General features: G+C 34.7%; 1 protein-coding gene across 8 annotated transcripts in view; it reads right to left on the minus strand.

Annotated features, from left to right (window-relative positions):
• Positions 1-927: 927 nt before the first annotated feature.
• FZD3 (frizzled class receptor 3) overlaps positions 928-26,183 on the minus strand; it is a 107,219-nt gene continuing 81,963 nt past the window's right edge. For 6 of the 8 annotated variants that reach the window (XM_038573710.1, XM_038573707.1, XM_038573708.1 and 3 more), the window contains one exon: positions 12,191-15,164. In XM_038573710.1, the coding sequence (XP_038429638.1) occupies positions 14,951-15,164 (214 nt within the window). In that variant the 3' untranslated portion in view covers positions 12,191-14,950. Of the gene's footprint in view, positions 1,036-2,837; positions 2,889-12,190; positions 15,165-16,050; positions 16,204-26,183 lie in introns of those variants that run through there. The other 2 variants (XM_038573711.1, XM_038573714.1) reach the window with 2 other exon arrangements.

Raw genomic sequence — 26,183 nt, forward strand, 5'->3', positions numbered from 1 at the left:
ACAGCGGGGGAAAAGAGAACCTTAAGCAGGCTCCACGTCCAGCGAGAGCCCAATGCAGGGCTGGAGCTCACAACCCTGAGCTGAAATCAAGAGTTAGCCACTTAACCAACTGAGCCACCCAGGTGCCCCCAGTATATTGGTCCTAATAACTCTATCTTTAAAAGACATCCTAAGTCTTCCCTTTTTTGTCTACCTCTACAATACCATCTGTGGGTAAGTCATTATTATCTCTAACCTATACTAACTAAACTCCTTTTTTTTATTGGTTTCCCTATGTGCATTCTCAATCCTTATAATCCATTTTCATATACTACCAGAATAATTTCTTAAGGGAAAATTATGTGATGTTAATTCTTTAATTAAAATGCTTTAATGCATCTTTTTGCATTTTGAAAATTTGTAATCTTTACTAAGACCTTTAAGCCCCTCCCTATAGGATAGTTATAGCACTTATTACCTAATCTGTTAATTTCTTATTGTCTGTGTCCTTTTATACTCTACATTCTGGTTACAGAACTGCAACAGAACAATTGTGTGTTTTGTTCCCTACCATAACCTTAGCAATTATGTGACCAATAAATACCTATCAATTAACTCTTTCATATTCCATCAAGTTGTCTGTATGCACAGTCTTCATGGCAGAGGTAACTTCTACATTTGCGTAACACTTTGAACACACCAGTATTATACTACTCAGGTGTTTAAAAACTGCAGTGTGAATTTTGCAAGAGTATAATCGTGTCATTTTCTTCTTTGAATTCCTGGGATCTTACTACCTGGGAAGGAGTAGGTAAATAAATGAGTATTTACTGAATAAATGAATGAATGAATGAATGCTATTGAATGCTACCAGAAACATGAAACATCATTTTTTAAAAACGATTTATTTATTTGAGAGAGTCAGGGGAGGGAAGGGGCAGAGAGAGAGAGAGAGAGAGAGAATCTCCAGCAGACGTCTTGCTAAGCGCAGAGCCCAATACTGATGCTGGGCTCCATCTGGATGCAGACTCGATCTCACGATCCTGAGGTCATGACCTGAGCCAAAATCAAGAGCCTGATGCTTAACAAATTCAGCCACCTAGGCACCCCTCCAACAAATACTTTCTAATAAATCTGGTTAGAAAATTCTTAAAATAAAAATATACATGCTTCATTGATTAACCTCATGTGATGTTAAATGCTTCTATTATATTTATTACTGTACAGTAGCTCATCTAATATTATTTGAAGTTGATGAGCTTTCTGTTAGCCCCTTACTGTCTTTAGTTTTGAGCTATCTACAGAGATAAATGAAAAGCACTCAGCATAATTCTTCAGCAGCAGAATAGAAGAGAGTGACTAATCAGTATCTTAGAAAAACGCTTTTGTTATTTTCAAATATTTGTGAACGCCTTAATTTCGTTTCCTTTTGTGTAGAGGGTAGGAGCAGGAATGGGAATAAATGAAAAACTGAAAATGGTGAGAAACATGAAGAAGAAGAAAAGAGACTAGGAAGAAAGGCACCAGGGACTGATTGCTCTTATTACTCAAAACCTCCAATCTGTCTCCACCCCCAACAGTCTGTTTCAGGCAACTTGCCAGCTCCCTGAAATGCTTCTGATTCTTAATGGACTCCTTGGGCCATTTTCCATTACTTATTTGTTCACTGCCTACACTCTGCAGATGTGGGGATATGAGGCTCAGTTTATTAGTTCTTCAATCCTGCTGTAACAAATTACCCTAATTTGGGGCTTAAGCAACACAAATTTATTATCTCTGTAGGTCAGAAGTCTGACATAGGTCTCATAGGGCTAAAATGAAGATGTCAGTAGTTTCTTGAGACTTTACAGGAATATTAATTTTCTTGCTCATTCTAGTTGTTGGCAGAATTTAGTCCCATGCTACTGTAGGACTGAGATCTATGTTTTCTTGTTGGCTGTCAGCTCAAAGCCATTCCCAACTTCGAGAGGCCACTCACATTTCCTCACTCATGGCCTCCTTCTTCCATCTTTAATAAAACCAGCAATGGGGAGTTAAGTCCTTTTCATTTGCATTGCTCTTACCCTTCATCCCTTGTCACCTCCCTGACCACAGCTGGGAAGAGTTCTCTGCTTCTAAGAACTCATGTAATTAGATTGGGCCCCCATGAATAATCCAGGATAATCTCTCCATCTCAAGGTCTATAACCTTAAATACATCTGCAAAGTCCCTTTTGCCACGAAAATAATACATTCACGGTTTCTTTGGGGACCATTATTCTGTTCACCACATTCAAAGCATGGGATACTGAGCAATTTGATTTCTGACTATTGCTCCTAGAAACCTTAGAGGAAGAAGAGGAATGGGAACAATAAAATGCATGAAGCACATTAGTAGGGTCTTGTTTCATGTGAGAACATTAAATTAGAAGAGCCAATCAAGAATTGAAGGATTCCTGGGTAAGTGACATTCGTTCACTGAGTGTGCTCAAAATAAATTCTAATAGGTTCTTCAGGATTAACAGAAAGAAAAAGACAGCTAAAAGATAAATGGGGCATTAATAGTAGAATTTTAGAAGGTACCCACAGATCACTTATTTTTAAAATGTTAAACTTTTTGAGATAATTATAGATTTACATGCAGCTTTAAGAAATAATACCTATATTCAGTTTCCCCCAATGGTAGCATTTTTTGTAACTTAATATTGTAATATCAAAATCAAGAAATTGGCATAGATAAAATCCATCTATTTTATATAGATTTCACCAGTTTTATAAGCACTCATTTGTGTGTGTGTGTATAGTTCTATACAATTCTATTACATGTATAAAGTTGTGACCACAACCACAGTCAAGATGTAGAATGATTATGCAACTTACAAAGTGGGTTCTTTGAACTCTTAAGAGTTCCATATAGGTGATTCAACGATGCTGTAGTGAAAAGAGAGATAAAAGGCCTAGGTCAAATAGTTATTATTTCAGGCACTTTCTCTTTAAACAGCAGTCTGTTTTTTTTTTTCTATTTTATGTACTGAGACTACATATACTATTTGACAAAAAGATCCCATGGCTAAAAACCAATGGCTTAATCCAACAGTTTCATTTTACAGATGAAAAGAGTGTATGCATCTGTATCTATGTAACCCAGCACACACTATGATGAGTACTCAAACTGTAAATGATTAAAATTTTGTATAGTTATCAACATAAAACAAAACACTAAAAAAATTTCCCAATTTAGCAGCCATAAAACTATAATTTAGGGTATTTTCCCATCTTTATTAAATGTTTGGTTCACCTTAGAAATAATTTGTCAGGAGATCAATAAGAGTTACCCTATAGCATGGATAGAACTGAAGGGCATTATGCTGAGTGAAGTAAGTCAATCGGAGAAGGACAAACATTATGTGATTTCATTCATTCGGGGAATATAAAAAATAGTGAAAGAGATTAAAGGGGAAAGGAGAGAAAATCAGTGGGAAATAGTAGAGAGGGTGACAAACCATGAGAGCCTCCTAACTCTGGGAAACAAACAAAGGGTAGTAGAAGGGGAGTTAGGTGGGGGGATGGGGTGACTGGGTGATGGGCACTGAGGGGGGCACTTGACAGGATGAGCACTGGGTGTTATACTATATGTTGACAAATTGAACTCCAATAAAAAAATATACCAAAAAAAAAAAAAAAAAGAAGAAGAAGAAGAGTTATCCCTATCCCATACTTCTGTGAACAGAAGTAATAGTATACAGGATATGTTGGGGTTTCTTTTTTTAAGCCTTTTTTTTTTTTTAAGATTTTATTTACTTATTCCTGAGAGACAGAGAGAGAGAGAGAGAGAGAGAGAGAGGCAGAGGGAGAAAAAGGCTCCATGCAGGGAGCCTGATGTGGGACTTGATCCCTGGTCTCCAGGATCAGGCCCTGGGCCAAAGGCAGGCTCTAAACTGCTGAGCTACCCAGGGATCCCTGGATATGTTGGTTTTACAGAATCTGGAGATACATGCTCAGCACTATGGAAATTTTAAGAGGAATACTGACAACTGGAGTATTTTGGAAGAGAACTAGGGTCTGACAGGAAGTCCTGGAAAATTGGAAAATAGGACACAAACTGAAAAATTGGACATGTTTTGTTTTTTTAAAAATTTTATTTATTTGAGAGAGTGTGTACCAGGATGAGTTGGGGGAAGGGCAAAGGGAGAAGGTAAAGTAGACTCCCTGCTGAGCACGGATCCCAAAGCAGAGCTTGATCTGACCCTGAGATCATGACCTAAGCTGAAGGCAGACGCTCAAGTGCCTGAGACCCCCATGAGCCCTGATAATTGGACATGTTTTGCCTATGGAAAAGATTTGGAGGAAACAGAATACCTTTTCTCAAATGTCTAGAAAATAATCCTGTGAAAGAATTATTGTATATCTACAGTACCAATATATGTTATTATAAATGAAAAATGTTAGTAATATTAGGATATAAAATATGAAACCTAGTTAAAAAATAGCAGTATAATATGTTAAGTAGTCTAGGAGATGATGTAAGAAAATTACATGCAATCAGGTACTAATGACAAAATAGAGAACAAATTATTTAGTTTTATTAAAAATTTCCAATTTATAACCAAAATATACAACCACTACATTTAAAATCAGTTTATACACTCACAGTTAAAGTGCTAAGTAAAAACATTTACAAAAACTGACATCAGTCTACTGTAAACAAAATAAATCTACAAGAGCAGAGTGCAAAGCACATCCAGCTAATGTAAAAGTACAGTTCATGCTCTAATCAAGTGCACTTGCCCTATACATATCTCAACAACAGTAACTTTCCCACTCACTCGGAAATGAATGAACAATTTTAAACACATAAAAAAGAAACATGAAGAACTAATGCCACAAAATACAAGTCTTTAGCATAAACACTTTCTAACTAGATGCTTATATGATAAAAGCAAGATTAAGATTTTAGAATTGTAGAATCACCTTCTAAATTTAATTCAAAATACGGTTTGAAAACTAAATTGCCAAGTGCTAGGTGTTTAAGAATAATAGTTTTTTTTTTAAATAATGAAAAAAGCAATATCGTTTCTACCTTTGTATCTCTTGAAAAGAGGAGAAGGTGGTGGTCATGTTGATAACATAAACTGAGGAAAGATAGTTCTATACCAAATGAGCAGAGATGGAAGATAGTTAGGCTTAGCTGGACAGCAGGAAAACTGAGACTGAAATACAAAGTCTTAAAAGAGTGTTTGTGACCGATATCTAAAATGCTCCTGACATATTTCTTGAACTGAAAAACAGAGGATCAGCAAGGCCCTGACTTCAATGACCAATAGATACAAATGACTAGCTCCCTCTTCAAGGTCACTCAAAATATACAGCACTTTCAGACATCACATAGGTTCAGTGAAAGAGAAAGAGATTCCCAAATTAGGTTACTTAATGGTATTTCTCACCTCAGGAGTCCCACCAACACTAATTATTTCCATTTTCATTTTAAAGCTTAATATTCTAATTGATAGTAATTTGTGCTAATAGCATTGTGTTTGTCTTTAATGCAGATTTATATTTAAGAAGGATAAAAGGGGGATAGTCACTAACACTTGAATGTGAATTAAAGAAAATTTCTATCTTCTTAACACTTGAAGATAGATTATACTTCAGGAGTATTGATAAGGAAGACTGGGGAGAGAAGGCAGGTAGGAAGGTCTTGAGGAATGTAGCATTTGAGGAATAGGCCAGATGGCACAAGGTTCAGGGTATCACCTAGAAAGAAGTGTACCAAGTAATTATTGAAAGACCCAAGTCAAGTCTCTCCACCATAAAAGTATACCTAAATTGAGACACCTAATTAATATGAAGTGCTCTAGGTCAGTCTTGTTGTCTAATCTGTTGCCCTCATTATTCATAACAGTATTATTTATATGAGGAAAGATATGTGAGCTTAGAACAATCCAATTTACAATCTCTTAGATAATAGCTCTTCTAAAATTCTGGATTTTCTGTGTAGGAGCTTCATATTTTTTACATGCATTTTTAAACTCATATACTGTTATTCTTAGAACCTGAAACATAGGTACAAAGAAAATCTTTACATGGCATTGTAAGGCAAATCTGTTGACTCTGTAACATTGTAGTATTCATTATTTTAGAATGCCTACCAAGAAGGTAAAATTCTATGGCTCACAAAATTTGAGTCTATACTACAAATTGTGTGTATGTGTGGATACTTATTTTGCCTCTAAATATTTATAGACTAATCATCTGATATATGATGATATCCTAGGTTATTAAAGTTTTAATGTAACTTACGTATTCCCAAAAGGTATTTGTTCAATTACAAAGATTATTTTGTTTAAATATTCTTAAAACTAAGCAATTTAACTACAAAATGGAGAATTTTCCTGATAGACCTGTGGTTATCTATGGTTTGAATCTCCTTCATAAAGCCACTGGTAGGTTGATAAGAAGAGTTGGAATAAGGAGTCAATATATTTGTTCTAAAAGATATTTTTTCTGCTTGTTTCTTGAATATGTATTATGAAATTGGAAACACCATTTTTGGCAAAACTGGCAATTTCGCAGAGTTCAGAATAATACTATCCAATTATGATGATACAGTATAATCTCTTTATTCTTTCTGAGAATCAGGCCATCTACAAAGGATTATCTGCTGAGATGACCACAATAACCTAATATACACTAAGACAAAACAAAGGCTCACAGACATACACAAAAGCTCACATTAAATAAATGTAAGCTTCAGGTATCACATATACAGAAAGTAAAACAACTCATAACTATTATTAATTGTAACATATATTTATATAAGCAATCCCCTAAATTCAATATCAGCTTAAAATACAGCAAGTCAGTATTTTCTAAATTAAACGATTTTTAAATTAGAAGAAACAGTTTCCATAGCTCTTTCAAATAAAAATAAGACAATTTAATAACTTTTGAGTGTCAAATGAACTTTTCTTTTTGGGGCTGGGGAAAAGCAATAGTGGTGGTAGTATCTTTATAATACCAAAGTAAATGTTTAAACTGCAGTCAACTCCTTCACATATGCAATACTTTGAAACTTCAATGAAAAAATATAACTCTCAAAAATAAAATTTGGCATTTGAAAACAAAAGCAGAAAAGTTGAAGTTGGTGCTGAAGACATGTGAAATGGAATAATTCTAGAGAAGCTGATTTTTTAAAAAAGATAAATGATAAAGAATTCAGATTTACTCTGATAACTCACAGCAAAGGTAGAAATAGCACCTGATGACGAGGACTTCCAGACTAATATTTTCAAGTGAGACTCCTTTTTATGATTAAAAAAATAATTTTAAATTCACATATAAAGAAAATACAGTATCTTCAAGTACATATTCACCTCAGTTCAATGTAAAGAACTTCTGTGTTGATTTTATTTTAGAAATACAGAATTATTTCCTATTTCTGCTGACAAGAGTAGTGTAGGGAAAAATGATCTGAGGCAGGGTAAGGGAGTAAAGGAAGACAACTATAAGTGTTGTTTTCAAAACTGAGGAGGGGAGTAGTAGTCAGAGAAATAGAAAAATGGTCAATGGATAAATACAAATTAAATCACACTAGGATTATCTGCTTTATCTTACAAATTATCCCATTATCAAAACCCAGAAAATCTTCAATGAAATGTCTGGACCTCAGATTCAAGTTTAATAAATGTAATAACGAAACATGCAGAGCCAAAGAACTGAAAATAAAGGTTTGTTTCTTCTTTACAAGCAATCAAAATAATATTGTAACATAGCTATGCCTGAATGAGAGAAGCTGATCATCTAATTTAATTTCTGGAAGCCAGGAAAGTTGCCTGATACAGTGAACTGACCAAAGACAGGAATCAAGTATAACCAAAGAAATCACACCAGAAACCAGTACATCTTCCTACATCAACTTTCCATTATTCTTCTCAACCCATCAGACACTGAACCCAATACCTAGATTATAAACCTACAGGTCAATGTGTTCAACAAATTGATATGAACTAATGCAGACAATTAGAGAAAGGCAATCATCTTTAAAAGTAACAGGAACCTCTTTGGCCTAGTTCTCAGAGAACACAAATCTACAAGAGAACTCTGCTGAGAGATTGTACTAATGGAATCTCTAGATTTTATTAGATAGTCAAGAAGGTTTTATGAAAACATCTTCTGTGTAACCAGAAAAAAAAGAAACACATTTATCTCTAATATATTAAAGCGGGAACTGCTTATGGCAATCTGGCAACTATACTTATTCAATGAATCTAAGAACATTTTAAGAATAATTATTGAATAGAAAAATTTCAATCTACTCCTCTGAAATTATTTTTACATTTTATAATTATTTTAATGTAGGTAAAACTTAAAAGCTTTTTAATTAGCTATACGGGCCAACACTATCACTGCTTTGTTTGCTAATTTTATTGTGAATATTTTTTGTTTAAAATTTGGCTACCTAGCTATATTTGTATTTAAGAGAACAGAGACCACAGAATTTTATATCATTTTTCTCCTGTATGTCAGTTTTAAGGTGCTTATGTTGGTGCTTTAGGAGACTCTTCCTATGGGGAAAAAAAGGTCATGTCAATTATTTGTAACCTTTCTTTCATTTTCATTTCCTTAAACTTTTATTATCTGTAATATAATTTCCTCCTTAAAATTACTCAAAATCATAACTGGAAAACAAAGTTAACATATCTGAATCCTACAATTTAAGTATAGATTGCATTAACAGTACAGGCTGACCTAGTAAATATAGTTCATGGGAAGAATAACAAGAATAAAAGTAGGCCTAAATAGTGATTACAAAATGGTCAAGGGACAACCAAATTACAGGCAAGTGGAATTTGAGACACTACCTAATCTAATACCCTTGTTTTTTTCATTTTCAGATCAGAAAACCTGAGGTCCTAAAAGGTAAAACTTTAAAGTTACAAAGCTCTTTGAAAACAGAGGCAATACTAGAAATCAGGCTTCCTGATACAAAATTCTGTGGTACTTAAAAAATAACATAATGCATTTTTACTAAGCATTAGGGAAAGAAATCTGCCAATTCAGAAAACAGAAATTATGAAGCTCTAAAGCTTTTTCTTTTAAGCCAATAAGCACAACACAATTAAAGTAATATTTGCAAGTTAGCAATATAAACAAACTGACTTATATAACAAAAACCCGAGGGCTGCTACAGCAAAAACAATAATAATAAAGTAGTTCACCTATCATCAGGAAATATGACAAAATAACAAGCTTAGAAATATCACTGTCTTATAAATACTGAAGTTACTAGTAAATGGTAATCATCAAAATAATGGAACACTGGATCTTCAAATTCTGAATTATTACAAAGTAAAAACTTATTTATCAGGAAAAACTGGTGACAGTAGCCAATAAAATTAGAATAAATTAAGAGCAATGCTAGCGTACCAATGAAAATCTCCAAGAAAGGACACAATAGATTTCTTGAGATAAATGATTATTAAAAAAAAAATCTGAAGGGAACTATTCTTTAATGCATTTAAATAGACTGAACTACTCTCTTTTGTAGGAAGTAATGTATTGGTATGGGATTTGACTAAAATATAAGTGATGCTTTACTTTCTTTTATCTTTATGGCAAAAAAATTTTATTTTCTAATTAGAGATCACAGAATAGAAACCATGCTCATTAACTTATTATATTAAATCTCTGCAAATCAACCAAATAGGAATGTTTAAGAAATGGCTGATTTTAGGTAGAGTATAACATTTTCTTTCCTAGAAGATTTTGGATCCTGGGAGAAAACTATAATCCTATATCAATTTGACTATTAAAGAAGTATAGGATTAAAATTAAATTAGAAAAAATCCCAGAAGACTTCAAACAATTAAATGAAGGATAAGGGTTGCTTAGTCCTCCTATTCCTTTCCCTCTCGTATCACTGGAACAAAGAAGGAAGAGAAGTAAATTATGAAGAGAGGTCAATGTAATTATTTTCATATAAAATAGAAATGACATAATAATGTATAAAGGTGGCTACTGGGAAACATGAATTGAATGTAAACACTTCTTCTTATTTTAATCAGTTGTAAAATGGCATAAAAGAAGTTTAAAAGAGTCATTAATTCCTTTGTAAATCTAGGTTCCATAAAATACTTTTTTGTGTGTTGATGTGTGGAAAAGAATGGAGAACTCCTTATTTTATGTAGGTTAAAAATTATATATACAAACATACAATTAAGATAATGTTACAGCTTAAAATCTAAAGGTCTGCCATGATTAATATCAAGCTACAGTTACTACCTTTTTAAAACTTTTTCTTTATCAGAATTAAGCACATGAAAGTTCTCAAAGAAAAAAAAGTTATAGGGCCTATACTCCTTTATATTTTTATGTCTTTATTTTTTTAACAATTTTATTTATTATTTATTCGTAAGAGACACAGAGAGAGAGGTAGAGACACAGGCAGAGGGAGAAGCAGGTTCCTCCCAGGGAGCCTGATGTGGGACTCAATTCCAGGACCCTGGGATCATGCCCTGAGCCAAAGACAGATGCTCAATCACTGAGCCACCCAGGCATCCCTCCTCTATATTTTTCTTATGTTTCAATGAAATCAAGCTAATGTTTTTATATAATTCCATGTCAAAAGAAAAATATAATGGAGATCCCCAAATTTCTGTTGAGAGTGAACTACAAATTTAACTGTATAATATTTGAGAGTATACTCTGGTATACATATATTAAAGAGCTAACACAGTTTAAGGGCATAGCTACTCTTTTTAAAAGGTTAATTGGATTGTTGATTTAAAGATTATACCAAATAAATACTGGTCTAATGGCCTATTTTGTTGTTGTTGCTAAATACTACTAAAGACCATAACTTTGTTTTCTATAACCTCCAAATTCTAACAAAAACTAATAATATCAAAAAAAAAAAAAAAAAAAAAAAACAAAAAAAAAAAACAAAACAAAACAAAAAAAAAAACTAATAATATCCATAGAGCAATTTACAGGATACAGAGCACAATAATACATGTTGTCTCATTTGATCCTTATGACCAAAGTCCAGTGAGATAGGTTTTGGGACCAAAAATTACCTTATCCTCATTCTATACTGAATAAATAGAGACTAAATGACTTGTCCTCACATCATAATTATGGGTCGTTGAATTCCAAGCCTAACAGAATTTCACTGCACTTGATGTAAGTCATCCAAGTGATAATACATAAATGTATCTTTGGCATGTCAAAAGCAGTATAAATATTATCATAATGAAATTTTGGTATGTTATTGTTTTCTAAGCTCTGGTCAATGATCCACTAAAAAATTTTTTAAGTAGTTCCTTTTATATCACAGGGATATAGCCTCAAGCAAGATAGTTACAATTTGTTATACCCAGCTCTTATCACAAATAAACTAATGAAGTAGGACAAAATGTAGTATATTTTTCTAATTTAAAGAGATTCTTAGAATTTTCACATATCTGCTCTAAGAAGCAGAAAAAGAAAATCATTCTTAATACAGGTTTGTTTGAATATTCACTTACCCAACTAGTATACAAAGATCTAACTTCACTCAACAAGCACGTAAATACTTCTAAGAATTGCTCTTCACCTTTTAAGTTAATATAAAGTATTGGTACAAGTTTGTGTATATATTTCTTGTGCAAGTTACATATTTATTACTTGCCACATGTTATTCTGATAGAGACATTATTTCACTCAATTTACATTTACATCCTTCAAATTCGTTTTAGGTGAGATTCTCACTATTAAGGCTAAAGAGGGAGTTTTATGACATGAGTAGTTCATATATAAATATTTATTGAAAAAAATATATTTATTGAAAGACCTACAATGTACTAAGCTCTGTGCTAGCTGTTACTAATCAATTGTTCCTTGAAACCAATTATTGTTTTGAGTTTATATTACCCTTTGCTTTGATTATTGAATAAAGTAAATTAAACAGTATTGGTGAAATCGAAGTACTTTTTGAAAGCCTCTTGATTATATATTAACATTTTAGAGACAACTATTATTTTCTCAGTTGTCAGCTGAACAAATACTAAACATTATCACATGCCAATCAAAACACAAATTAAAGTTAAACATATGGTAAGAAAGCTGTCTCAACTTGTTCAAGTTGGTTTAAGAGAACTGAGACTTTGCAATTACTGGTTTGACATAGATAACAGTTTCTTTAAAAAAATTAATTTAAACATCAGTTTGATAAATAATGTGACCCAAACTACATATTGTTATTTAAAACAATTCATTGATGATATTAAGTAAATTTTGTGGAGCAAAATTAAGATACTGAGAGTAACTGAAAGGTCAACATAGCATTTATATATATTACAACAGCGAGTTTAATAAAGAACTTGTAATGAATATATAAAAAACAGCACAAAGTTAAGATTTTCACAGGGATGTGCACATAACTGTCTACACTTGGCCTACTTGTACAAGAAAATCAATTAACATTTTGGCAATTGATAATATAATGCAGATGGTAACGGATGACAGCATCTTTGAGCTCAAACTGGTACCTTCTATTTTAACTTCTTATTTTTGTTTCTGAATGTTTGTTTTGTTCCTCTCATGCTGTTCTCAGGAGAGATTCTCAGAAAAAAGCCTATGAATTACTGAGTTATTATATAAATGAGTTGTAAGTTTGGCCTTCAGAGGAAAGGTTTACTTACTAATTGTCAGTTATGAGGGAATTCAGACCCTGCTTATCCAGTACTAACTCCAGTTAGTTCCAAGGACAAAGACAATGAAGACAGAGGAAAAAGAAAAATACTTTGGGGCTAACTGTTCAAATATGTTCTATAAAGAGTTAATCATAAACATAAGATATATGTACTTTGAAAAATATGATATACAAATCATCAGAAAACTTTGCAACACCCAATTTCTTAGTATTTTTCAAAAGAAAAGAAAAAAGTACACATGAATTAAACACATGTCAAGGAATGTACTATAGTAGCCTTCAAACAAATCTCTTAAATCCTTAATAATCTTAATCCCTTATATTTCACAATGCTTTACAGTTTTCAAAGAGCTTTCATATGATTTTTCATTTGACTCCCATTCAACAACTTTGTGAGGTAGGTACTTATCTTCTATCTTCATTTATAAACAAGGGAACTGAGGCTCAGAGAAGTTTACTTTATAAAGGTCAAAAATTGGCATATGGGAAAGCCAGGCCTCTCTAGAGTCTAGAATATTTTTCAAAGTGTGATTCTTGTATTACCTGCATTAAGAATCACCTGTAGTATTCTTACAACTACATACTTTAAAAGTCCTACCATCTTTGACTTACTGAGTAAGAATCTTTAAGAGTGGTGCCCTAAATTCCACATTTTATAATGGACAATAAAGTGAAGAACAATTGCCATATCAGGTAATGATATAAAAGCACAACATTGAGTCCAGCTAGATATTTATGTGATATAATATGATGCCATCAGCTCATTATCAGGGGGCAAGTTAGTTTGAAACAGCCTGCATCTTGATTACAGATTAGAACCACCTAGAAAGCTTTAAAAAGAAAAAAAAAAAACAAATCTCCTCTGAATGAGAGGAAGGTGTTGAACATTAGAGGTTCCCCAAGTAATTCTTATCTGTAGGCAGGACTGAGGACCACTTATTTAAATATGCTATTCTATAAAACACATCCAGCATTTTCCATAATTTTTCTTTCCCTTATGATCAATTTCATGCCTAATAAAGTTGATAGTTTTTACTGTAAATTATTTAAAGATTACATGAGAAAATGTCAAACATTTTTGAATTGATATTGGTAAGACTAAAAGATACTTTACAGCAAGACTAATCATGCTTCATTTAGTTACAATGATTTTTCAAATATCTCAAATTAATCACCACTTTGGACTTAGGTTATATATATTTCAACTGTAAAAAAAAAAAGATCTAGAATCTGAAACAAGAATGTGGGGCAAAAAGCTATAGCCTCATGGCTACTGGGAAATGCGAATACAAACAATCAAGTCACTAATAGGAGGGGCCTGGGTACCAAGATCTGGCGGCTTTGGCAAGATCACATCTCACTGTAGAAAAATACAAACAATGAATATAGAGAAAACATTTTGCCATTTGTAATTGTAGTTCCCACAAAAAAGCTTATAATGTATGATGCTAATCTAATTACATGCCTCCATGGAACAGATCTGAACATGGTGTTCTCTGAGAATTAATACTACTACATGGGAAAAGATGGCTACAAATTAAACTTCTTCCACCATGCATATGGTTAAGTTATAAAAACACAGCCAGTAAAAGTAATATTTACAAAAGTAGTAAAGACAGCACAATTATAGAGAAAAAAAATGTCCATCTCTGCTTTTATTCCACTGCTAATCCTAATCCTGTATGTCTCTGGATGAAGATTATTTTGATAGGATTTTTTTGAAGAGCCTTCAATGGACTATTCAGATTCTTCTGTTGATCTTATATCTTATTAGCTAAAATACCCTTGCTGATTTATCAAATTCTCCTACAGTTTAAAAACATAGTTCTTTTTCAACTTAGTAGAAAGAAAACTACAAAGTCCAACTATTCATCTGAGAAATAAACCTTGCATAGAAAATTTCCTTAATTCTGAAATTTTGTTTTTTTGATACAACTACCAGAATGTTATCTCACAGCTAGTTGATATCATATGAAAGTTCACTACAAAGCAGTCACCACATGTTTAGGGTTTTTCTAAATATAAAGATAAGTGGGTTTATAAAAATGCTTACCAGACAAATAATTATCTTTTCACAACCTAGAAATAAGAATTATTTATGTGATGATATAATTATTAGCATTTTTGATGCCTTGATGTTCCAAATTTGATGCAATATAAAAAGCATAAATTTATTTTTCCAGTGGACATAATCTGTACCTGACTGAAAGCATGATAACAGTGAGTTACAGCAATCAGTCATGCAAAGGCAAAGAATAAAATCTGCTTTTTAAACAGCACAGGTTTTCCACCTTCAGACAAGTTAAGCACTGGTTCCATCTTCTTCAATAACTCGATTCATGCTAGTACCATGTGTGATGTGAGTCATGGGATTACTACTGAGGTCTCTGATGCTGCTATGTCGTGACTGTTCATTGAGCCGATGAGAACTACTGTGCCTGGAGTGATCCGTCAGTCGTGACATGCTGCCATGAGGTAGTCTCTCTTCCATTCCTCTGTAACTGCAGGGAGTGTACCTAACATACAAGAGTTTATTTTGAAGCAGGTAACACAACACACGAGACAATAAAACTAAGAATTGTCATGAAAATGCCTCATTAAGTAAAATGATTAGGAAACCAACAAGTTACTACCAACTTATGATTTACAGTAATTTCAGAAAGTAGATTTATTCACATGGTTGACCAGAAAGGGAGAAACCCATCTCATCCAATTCAGAATTAAGGTCTTATTCCTTGCAAAGGGACAGAAGCTAAGATTAAACAGAGTTGGCTGAAAAAAAAAAAATAAATAAACAGAGTTGGCTGATAAACAGCTATGTGTGAAGTATGGATACTTTGCTCATTCAAATGAATTTTGGGTTGTGGGGTGGGTTCTGGCAGAGGAGAACAATATTAGAAGAAATACAGCATTGTCCCTGGAAGTCTATAAGGCTGGTTATAATCAGTAGTACAACATACTCAAATTTTAGTGAAAGACTAGGGTTGAAAGAGGGAGCATATGAAATTAGAGGAGAAATTAGTGTATTTCTAAAAAAAAAAAAGTGAATGAATTAGCAAGCAATGATGACAGTATGTGCTGACAGCTTCTTTCTAGATAGTCCAGTTAACAGCTAACCAACTACCTACCTGTAAATGTCTTAATTATTTTTCATTAGGGCTTGAGGCTGTGAAGATGCTATTTCATAGAAGCTACATCTACTTAAGTATTCTAGTAACATCCTCAAAACATTTGTACCCTATATTCCAGATAAAGCAAATTCTTTTTTTTAAGATCTTTTATTTATTTATTCATGAGAAACACAGAGAGAGAGCAGAGACATAGGCAGAGGGAGAAGCAGGCTCCTCACAGGGAGCCTGATGCGGTAGGGACTCGATCCCCAGACCGGGATCACACCCTGAGCCGAAGGCAGACGCCCAACCGCTGAGGCACCCAGGTGTTCTGCAAATTCTCTAGGTGTAGCCCAAGACTCAGCCTTTGAGAAGTAGAATGTATGTGAACTGGGCTGCAATGCTTATTGCAGGCAGGCAGTCTTCTCTCCATCATTGTGCTTATCTTGAAACGCAACAGTGGGAGCATCAAAGATAAGAAAACATACATTTGTATACACCTCTTTGTAAAAAAGTATTTAATTTAGGATAATCAAGCTCAAAGAAAATGTAACTGAATCTAATTTATACCTTTGACTAACATATATATCTTATTTCTAAAATTAAAAAGGATTTTTTAAAATTAAAAAGCAGGTCATTCCTTTTTAAAATAGTCATCAGGGATACCTGGGTGGCACAGGTGGTTAAGCATCTGACTTTTGGTTTAGGCTCAGGTCATCATTTCAGGGTTGTGAGATCAGCCCTTTGTGGGGCTCCATGCTGGATTCTCTCTCTCTCTCTCTCTCTCTCTCCCTCCCCCTCTGCCCCTTCCCCCACCCCGCCCCCCTGCTCACATGTATACTTGTTCTCTAAACAAATACTTTTTAAAAAATTCATCAAAAGAATGAATCATTAGGAGCTGAAGACCTATTGGCTGTCAAAAATCATTCATCATGTTTTCACAATAATTACAATCATGACTCAATATGAATCATTTATAAAATTTAAGATTTTATTATTTATTTATTAAGATCTAGATCAATTTTTAAAAATGTTTTATTTATTTATTCATGAGAGACAGAGAAAGAGAGGCAGGGATACAGGCTGAGGGAGGAGTAGGCTCCACACAGGAAGCCTGATGTGGGCCTGATCTCCGACCCCAGGATCACACCCTGAGCCAAAGGCAGACACTCAACCGCTGAGCCTCCCAGGTCTCCCAATTTAAAGATTTTAAAGACTTATTCAGACACTACTGAGGTGATCTAGTTTTATAGAAGTGCTTGTCAAATAATGTTTTTGTCAGATCACAAGAGTTTAGATTGAGGAGTCCTGGGGTGCCTGGGTGGCTCAGTGGGGTAGGCATCCGCCTTCAGCTCAGGTCATGATCCTGAGGTATTGGGATGCAGCCATTAGGTTATAGGCTCCCTGCTCAGCAGAGAGTCTGCTTCGCCATCTCCCTCTGCCCTTCCTCCCAGCTCATGAATCTCTCTCTCTCAAATAAATAAATATTTTCTCAAGAAGTTGAGTTCTTTTATTTCTATTTATTTTTATTAAAAGATTTATCCATTCATTTTAGAGAGAAAGAATGAGAGAGCACATGAGTGGGAGGGGGTGCAGAGGGAGAGAAGCAGACTCTCCACTGAGTGCAGAGCCCCCATGGGGTTGATCCCACCAACCGGAGATAATGACTTGAGCCAAAATCAGAAGTTGGAAGCCCAATCGCTGGAGCCACTTAGGCACCCCTATTTTTTATTTTTTTTAAGATTTTATTTTTAAGTAAGCTCTACATCCAGTGTGAGACTTGAACTTCCCACCCTGAGACCAAGAGTTGCATGCTCCACCAAGTAAGCCAGCAGGGTGCCCCAGAAGTCCTTTTAAAATGATAAAAGAGGGGATCCCTGGGTGGCGCAGCGGTTTGGCGCCTGCCTTTGGCCCAGGGCGCGATCCTGGAGACCCGGGATCGAATCCCACGTCAGGCTCCCAGTGCATGGAGCCTGCTTCTCCCTCTGCCTATGTCTCTGCCTCTCTCTCTCTGTGTGTGACTATCATAAATAAAAAAAAATTAAAAAATAAAATAAAATAAAATAAAATAAAATGATAAAAGAGGGATCCCTGGGTGGCGCAGCGGTTTGGCGCCTGCCTTTGGCCCAGGGCGCGATCCTGGAGACCCGGGATCGAATCCCACATCAGGCTCCTGGTGCATGGAGCCTGCTTCTCCCTTTGCCTGTGTCTCTGCCTCTCTCTCTGTGACTATCATAAATAAATAAAAATTAAAAAAAAAATAAAATAAAATGATAAAAGAAAGCATGTCTTTTGTTTCCAGTTTGAATAAAGCAAACAAGAAAATTTAAGAATGAAAAAATGCATTTTAAATATTTAAAAAATCTTTTATGTTAAGTGGGTAAAAGTATTTAATTCTTTTCTATTAAAAGATATTTCACATTCAGGACAAATAGTTTTAAATTTGATTTGTATATTTTGGTAAAATTACACTGTTTGCAAATGAAAATATTTCAGAATGAACTTGTTATTCTAACTAATAATTACTATTCTGCATCATAATTCTTGTCCTAAAGTAAGTGAAAGATTTTTCCAAATATAATTTGCCAGGTAATTTTGAGATCTTAAACCTCTCAAATGACTTCATAAGTATCTATTTAAAATGAATATGGCAAATGGAAAAAAAGCAAAGTATGATACAGTTTAATGAATGATATCAAAGTAATTTAAAAATAAAAACAAATCATTATTTAAAAATATGAATTGGGTATTTTCTAAAATAAAACCTAAATCTTTGGGTCTAACAAATAAGACTCAAAAATATATTTTCCATAGAAAAAATTACTATGCTGAGTTCTTATGTTTATTTATTTAAGTGAAATATTAAGGTTATCCACAAAATTCTAGAATATGAACAACCTGCCTATGGATAATTAGGAATCAACTACACAGAAAAATAAATTTAATTATAGCATTTAATCTCAATCGTATATATGGGAATTATCAGATTTATTTATCTTTTGCCAGTCATTTAAACCAGTGACTGGGGTGCTTGAGTGGTACAACTGGCTAAGCGTCCAACTCTTGGTTTCAGCTCAGGTCATGATCTCAGAGTTATGAGATCCAGCCCTGCCTCAGGCTCCACACTCAGCATGGACTCTGCTCTCTGCTTAAGTCTCTCTAGCTCTCTCCCCTGTCTTGTCACCTCGAAGGGGCACCTGAAGAGGGAGAAAAAGGGGCGGAGGAAGGACGGAAGGAAGGAAGGGGAAGAAGGAAGGAAGGACGGCGTGGAAGGAGGGGAGGAAGGAAGGAAGGGAGGCCGGGAGGAGTGGGGAGGGAGGGGCGTGTGTCTGGAGGCGGGAGTGGGAGGAGGTACTGGAGCGGGCGCATCCTTTCCTTCCTGGCCTTCCGCTTCCTTCCTTCGTCTTCTTTCTTTCTTTCTTTCTTTCTTTCTTTCTTTCTTTCTTTCTTTCTTTTTTTTTTTCTTTTTTTTTTTTTTTTTTTTTCTTTCTTTCTTTCTTTCTTTCTTTCTTTCTCTCTTTCAGATTTCTCAATCTTAAAAAAACCACAACACAGGATGCCTGGATGGTTGAGTGTCTGCCTTTGGCTCAGGGCGTGATCCCAGTTTGGGGATCAAGTCCCACATCAGGCTCCCTGGAGCAGCCTGCTTCTCCATCTGCCTGTGTCTCTGCCTCTCTGTCTCTCATGAATAAATAAATAAAATCTAAAAAAAAAAACAACAACACACACATAAAACCACAACACTGTGACCATCTACTCTACTATGCAATATAAAAATGTACATTAATTTTAATATAAGCTTAGCAAAAATGATAGGAAAGGTTAATTCGCTGAAAAGATAATACGGTATATTCCAACATCAAAATGAAAGAAACATAAGATAACTTAGTCTTTTTCATTCTCTATACTAAGTACTGCCATTAATATAAATAATTGAATTCATTTTGGTTTAACCAGTGTCTCATTATTCATTCCCTAGCTTTCCCTTGTCATGTCACCTACCTATCACCTAACACTCATTCCCAAACCTCCACCTACCTACTCATCTACTTCCTTTTCTACACATCATCTCATCTAACCAACAATTACTTATTCTTTGAAGTTGACATACATGTGTAGGTGTATTTACCTTAGTCTACTTTATTTCATGTAGCAATGAGATTAATAATTACCCATCAAGGAGTCTGGACTAGAGTGAATATTGAGAAGCAGGTGTGTGTGTGTGAGATTTCATAACCAGATACTATTAAATGATGAGAACAATGGCTAAAAGATAGTGTTAACATGCAAACTTAAAAGCTGACGGATAAGAAAGAAATCTCCATGAGATGATTTCTGGAATTATGAAAACCCCTATTTAGACTCTTAAGTCCAACACGGTCTCAGAATCTTTCAGATCTGCTCTTATGTTCTGGCTACGGAAGGATGCCTTCTAGTAGGAGTATCTGTGTACCACAGAGAACACCCTTCATAGGCTGTCATTTTAAATTCTGGAGTCTGAATTCCTGGGAAACACCCGCATCATTTCTTTTTTTTCTTTTTTTAAAAAGTAATCTCGGGCAGCCCGGGTGGCTCAGCGGTTTAGCGCTGCCTTCAGCCCAGGGCCTGATCCTGGAGACCTGGGATTGAGTCCCACATCGGGCTCCCTGCATGAACCCTGCTTTCCCTCTGCCTATGTCTCTGCCTCTCTCTCTCTCTCTCTGTGTCTCTCATGAATAAATAAGTGAAATCTTTAAAAAAAAAAAAGTAATCTCTACACCCAACTTGGGACTCAAACTGACGAACTTAAGATTAAAAGTTACATGCTCTACCAACTGAGCCAGCCAGGCACCCCTAAATGCCCATATTATTTCTAAAGTCATTAGTTATTTAATAGATTGGTCTATGGATAGACAGACATACAGATAGATAAACAGATATGCAGATGGAGATATATGCTTAGCGCTGTGCTAGGTACTGTGGGGAAATACAGAGATGTCTATCACCTAATTCTCATTCTCCAGAAGTTACAAATGTAGGTGAGGAAAGATAGCTGTATGGAAAATAGGTCATATTCCAAAAAATGATTAAAAAGCAATTAACTGCCATGGATATGGGAATTAAGCAGTCCTTAAAGGATGGGTATGATTTTGATTATGCAGAGAGGTAGGAAACAGCATTATAGGAGTCATAATCTATCTTTTGTTTTTTATGACACTATACTTTTATAGATTCCTTCATATGTCAATAGCACTTTCTCTGAATCACTTTCTGGCTATTCTTCTTGTATTATTATTACTGTAAGTATTTACACCAAGGTCTCATTCTTGATCTATTCTATGTTTCAAGTAATTCCATCTCAAAATTTTAATGATCAATTACCTTATATTAAGGATTATAAACTTTCTAACCTAAGTTCCAGTTCCACTCAGATTACAGAGGCTGAAATACCCTGTATTTTATTGCCTTCAGAAATTCTCTACTCAATATGAATTTATCTTTTATTACCATTCATTCATCCTATATATTTCCTCTAAGCTATTTTCATGGGCCATCTGATCTTTCCCTTTGTTTTTTAAAGATTTTATTTATTTATTTATGTATTTATTTATTTTAAGATTTTATTTATTTATCCATGACAGACACAGAGACAGAGAGAGAGAGGCAGAGACACAGGTAGAGGGAAAAGCAGGCTCCATGCAGGGAGCCCAATGAGGGACTCGATCCTGAGTCTCCAGGATCAGGCCCTGGGCTGAAGGCAGCGTGATCTTTCCCTTTTCTTAAGTTCTATAACATCAATCATTTCTAGCACTCACTGTTTAAATTATGTGCTGACTTGTACTATTATATAATTGGCTCTTAGGTAAATGTCTTACCTTTCCTATAAGATTATGCTTCAGGAATGCAGAAATTATACCTTACCTTTCTCCTATATATCTCTTTATACACAGAATGCCATATGCACAGGAGGTATACTATAAATAATTGTTCATTCCTTATTGAAAAGTATGAGGTTAAAAATGTCAAATGTAAAATAATGCTGAGAATTAGTTCACAGAGGGTGCTGTTGACAAAACATATTCTTAAAGACTCTCAAATCCCCTTTCTCCTTGAGTATCTTTTTTTTTAATTTTTATTTATTTATGATAATCACAGAGAGAGAGAGAGAGAGAGAGAGAGAGAGGCAGAGACATAGGCAGAAGGAGAAGCAGGCTCCATGCACCGGGAGCCCGATGTGGGATTCGATCCCGGGTCTCCAGGATCGCGCCCTGGGCCAAAGGCAGGCGCCAAACCGCTGCGCCACCCATGGATCCCCTCTCCTTGAGTATCTTAAGATAGGACCCATAAATTACTGTAGAAACTTCCTAACTGGGATTACTTACAATCTTTTCTCCTATGTTGTTGCCAAAGTGATCTTTCTAAAACACAAATCTGATTTTATTACCTCAAGGCTCCAAGTCCTTTAATAGGTTCTTACTACTGTCTGGAAAAAAATCTAAACTCTTCATCATGTTTCATCTGTCCAAATATATATATATACTGTGCTCTAGCTATATACTCTGGTATCTAACTGCCTGTTTGTCCTCCTTGCCTCCATTCATGTGGTTTCCTTGTCTTTAATTTCAACTGCCTCCTCTGTTCCTATTCAAAGTAGAAATCCTGCTTGTGGAGTTTTCTTTGACTTTCAGTAATAAATTAAATGGTATTCTCTGGGATCTCAAAGTATTTTGTATATGGTTTTATTATATCCGTTAAAGTATATTACAATTGTTTACTCTTCTGTCTTCCATCTCTGTGTCCCTAACACTCAGAAGAGCGTTTCTCATATAAGAGTGGAATGGAAGGGAAAAGGCAAAAAAAATGAAAGGATCTTTGAATGTGGTTAAAAACAGGTCACTGGTGATTGTAGAAAGTACAGTTTAGGTGGGTAAGAAGGCAAAAAAAAAAAAAAAAAAAGACTAGGTATATGTGAAATGAAGGATGGAATAGGTAGAAAGAAAATATTAAAAATATTCATTTTAAAAATCTGGCAAAAAAAAAAAGAAAAAAGAAATGGATAAAATAAAAAATATCACTATTTAAAAAAAAAACACAGAAAGCTGACCAAGTTCTAAGGCAAAAGAAAGCAATTTGAGAGAAAAAAACAGCAGGTTTTAAAGAGTAAGTATAGAAATCATATCCTACACTCAGAGGACAGAGAAGAGAGAGTAAAAGGTGAATGTAAGACAGTTTGTGGACAACGATGTTTTAAAGTGAGCATAAAATACTTTCCAGGGATCCCTGGGTGGCGCAGCGGTTTGGCGCCTGCCTTTGGCCCAGGGCGCGATCCTGGAGACCCGGGATCGAATCCCACATCGGGCTCCCGGTGCATGGAGCCTGCTTCTCCCTCTGCCTGTGTCTCTGCCTCTCTCTCTCTCTCTCTCTGTGACTATCATAAATAAATAAAAATTAAAAAAAAAAATACTTTCCATTTCAGGCATTAGGATTCCTTTAGTTTCAAAGGCATTTCATTCCTTTAGTTTCCCAAACTAGAAATCTTAAAAACAAAAAACCCCAAAACCAAACAAACAAAAAAACTTTTGGCACATTCCTTCTATCCAGCTGTTACTAATTTATAACCAACTACTTTCTTTTTTTTTTTTTTTTTTTTATAACCAACTACTTTCATTTCTTCTTTCTAGACATCTTTCAAATTAGCTCTCTCTTACCCCTGCCACTACTCTACTACCTAATAAGCCCTCATCAACTATCAACTGAATTACTACGAAGCTCCTAACAAGTTTCTAATTCTAGTGTCTCTATCATCAAATTTAACAAGAATACATATCCAGACTTCTCTCAAACATACTCTGTGAAGCTTTCTCTGACCCTGTCCCTGACCAGATTTACTCCCCCTTCCATGCTACTATTGCTCCTATACAACAGGGGTTGGCAAACTCTGGCTCACAGTCAACTCTGGCCCCTTCCTATTTTTATAAATAAAGTTTATTTGATAAATAAATAAAGTTTAATTGGAAAAGCCACTCCCATTCTGACTGTATATATTTATGGCTGCTTTCATGCTACAACAGCAGAAATGAATAGGTACAACAGAGACCATATGTCTAAAATATTTACTATGTGGCTTTTCATAGAAAAAGTTTGCCAACTTCTAGACTCTATAACCATACTTATATTTTACTTTACTTGTTCACTTACAATAATAATAGAAGTTGCTATCAGGTACTTACTGAGATAAGCACTATTCCCAGCAATTACACATATTATCTCATTTACTCTTCACAACACTCCTAAAGGGGCAGATATTTCTATTTCCATTTTTTAAAAAAGATTTTCTTTATTTATTCATGAGAGACACAGAGAGAGGCAGAGGGAGGAGAAGCAGGCTCCATGCAAGGAGCCCGATGTGGGACCTGATCCTGGGACTCTGGGACCAGGCCCTGAGCCAGAGGTAGACACTCAACCGCTGACCCACCCAGGCCTCCCTACTATTTCCACTGTACAGATGAGGAGACTGAGGATCTTCATTCTAGACTCTATGTTTTTAACAACAGTAATACTGTCTATATTTTCTTTCTTGATTTTGTTAAGAACAAAGATCATGCCTAAATCATCTTATTCCCAGAGCCTAGCATAGTGCTCGATATAGTATATATTCCATAATTGTTTACTAAATTAATCTTACTAACATCCATTTTCACCCTGGCCTTCTTCCTGCTCAGTACCCTTCAATGCCTCCATGTTTGCTTACTGCATCAGGTCTAAACCATAAACTGCTCTGAAAGGCTTTAAGTCTGACCATAATCCAAGGCAACTATACTTAGCAAAGTTCAAAAAACTTAAAAATGTCCAACTTCTAGGAGTCTTATGGTTTTGGGTCTTACATTTAGGTCTTTAACCCATTTTGAATTAATTTTTGTATATGGTGCAAGGAAGTGGCCCAGTTTCATTCTCTTGCATGTTACTGTCCAGTTTTCCCAATGCCGCTCATTGAAAAGATGGTCTTTTATCCATTGTATATTCTTGTCTCCCTTGTCATAGATGAATTGAGCCTATGTGTGTGGGGTTATTTTTGGACTCTCTGTTCTGTTCCATTGATTCATGTGTCTATTTCTGTGCTAGCACCATGTTGTTTTGATTACTACAGCTTTGTAGTATATCTTGAAATCTGAGATTATGATGCCTCCAACTTTGTTCTTTCTCAAGGTAGCTTTGCTATTTGGGGCCTTTGTAGTTCCATACAAATTTCAGGATTACTTGTTCTAGTTCTGTGGAAACTGCTATTGGTATTTTGACAGAGATTGAATTAAATCTGTAGATTGTTTTGGGTAGTACGGACATTTTAACAATATTGATTTTTTCAATTCTTAAGCATGGACTATCTTTCCATCTGTTGTGTCATTTTCAATTTATTTCATCAATGTTTTATAGTTTTCAGAGTATAGGTCTTTTGCCTCTTTGGTTAAGTTTATTCTTTGGTATTTTATTATTTTTGGTGCAGTTGTAAATGAGATTGTTTCCTGAAATTCTTTTTCTGCTATTTTATTATGAGTGTAAAGAAATGCAACAGATTTCTGTATATTAATTTTGTATCTTATGACTTTACTGAATTCATTTATCAGTTATAACAATTTTCTGGTGGAGTCTTTAGGGTTTTCTATATATGGTGTCATGTCATCTGCAAATAGTGAAGGTTTTACTTCTTTAGTACCAATTTGGATGCCTTTGAGCATAGGCAGTAATCTCTCTGACATCAGTCATAGAAACATTTTTCTAGATATGTCTCCTCAGGCAAAAGAAACAAAAGCAAAATTAAACTATTAGGACTACACCAAAATAAAAGAATTTTGCACAGTGAAGTAAACTGTCAACAAACAAGGCAACCCACAGAATGGGAGAAGATATTTGCAAATGATATATTCAATAAGAGGTTAATATCCAAAAAAATATAAATACTTATATACAACTCAACACTAGGAAAACAAAGAATCCAATTAAAAGATGAGCATTTTGGCTCAACATTTTTCCAAACAAGATATACAGATGGCCAACAGACACATGAAAAGATGCTCAACATCACTAATTATTAGGAAGTACAAATCAAAACCACAATGAGATATTACTGCATACCTGTCAGAATGGCTAAAATAAAATAGACAAAAAATAACAAATGTTGATGAGGATGTGGAGAAAAAGGAACCCTAGTGCATTATTAGTAGGAATGCAAACTGGTGGAGCCTTTGTGGAAAACAGTATGGAGGTTCCTCAAAAAATTAAAAATAGAATTACCATATGATCCAGTAATTCCACTCTAGGGTATTTACCCAAAGAACACAAAGATACTAGTTTGAAAAGATATATGCACCCCTATGTTTACTGCGGCATTATGAATAAAGAAGATGGGGTATATATAAACAATGGACTACTAGCCATAAAAAGAATGAG

Source organism: Canis lupus, chromosome 25 (genome assembly GCF_011100685.1).
Source record: "Canis lupus familiaris isolate Mischka breed German Shepherd chromosome 25, alternate assembly UU_Cfam_GSD_1.0, whole genome shotgun sequence".
Taxonomy (NCBI): Eukaryota; Metazoa; Chordata; class Mammalia; order Carnivora; family Canidae; genus Canis; species Canis lupus.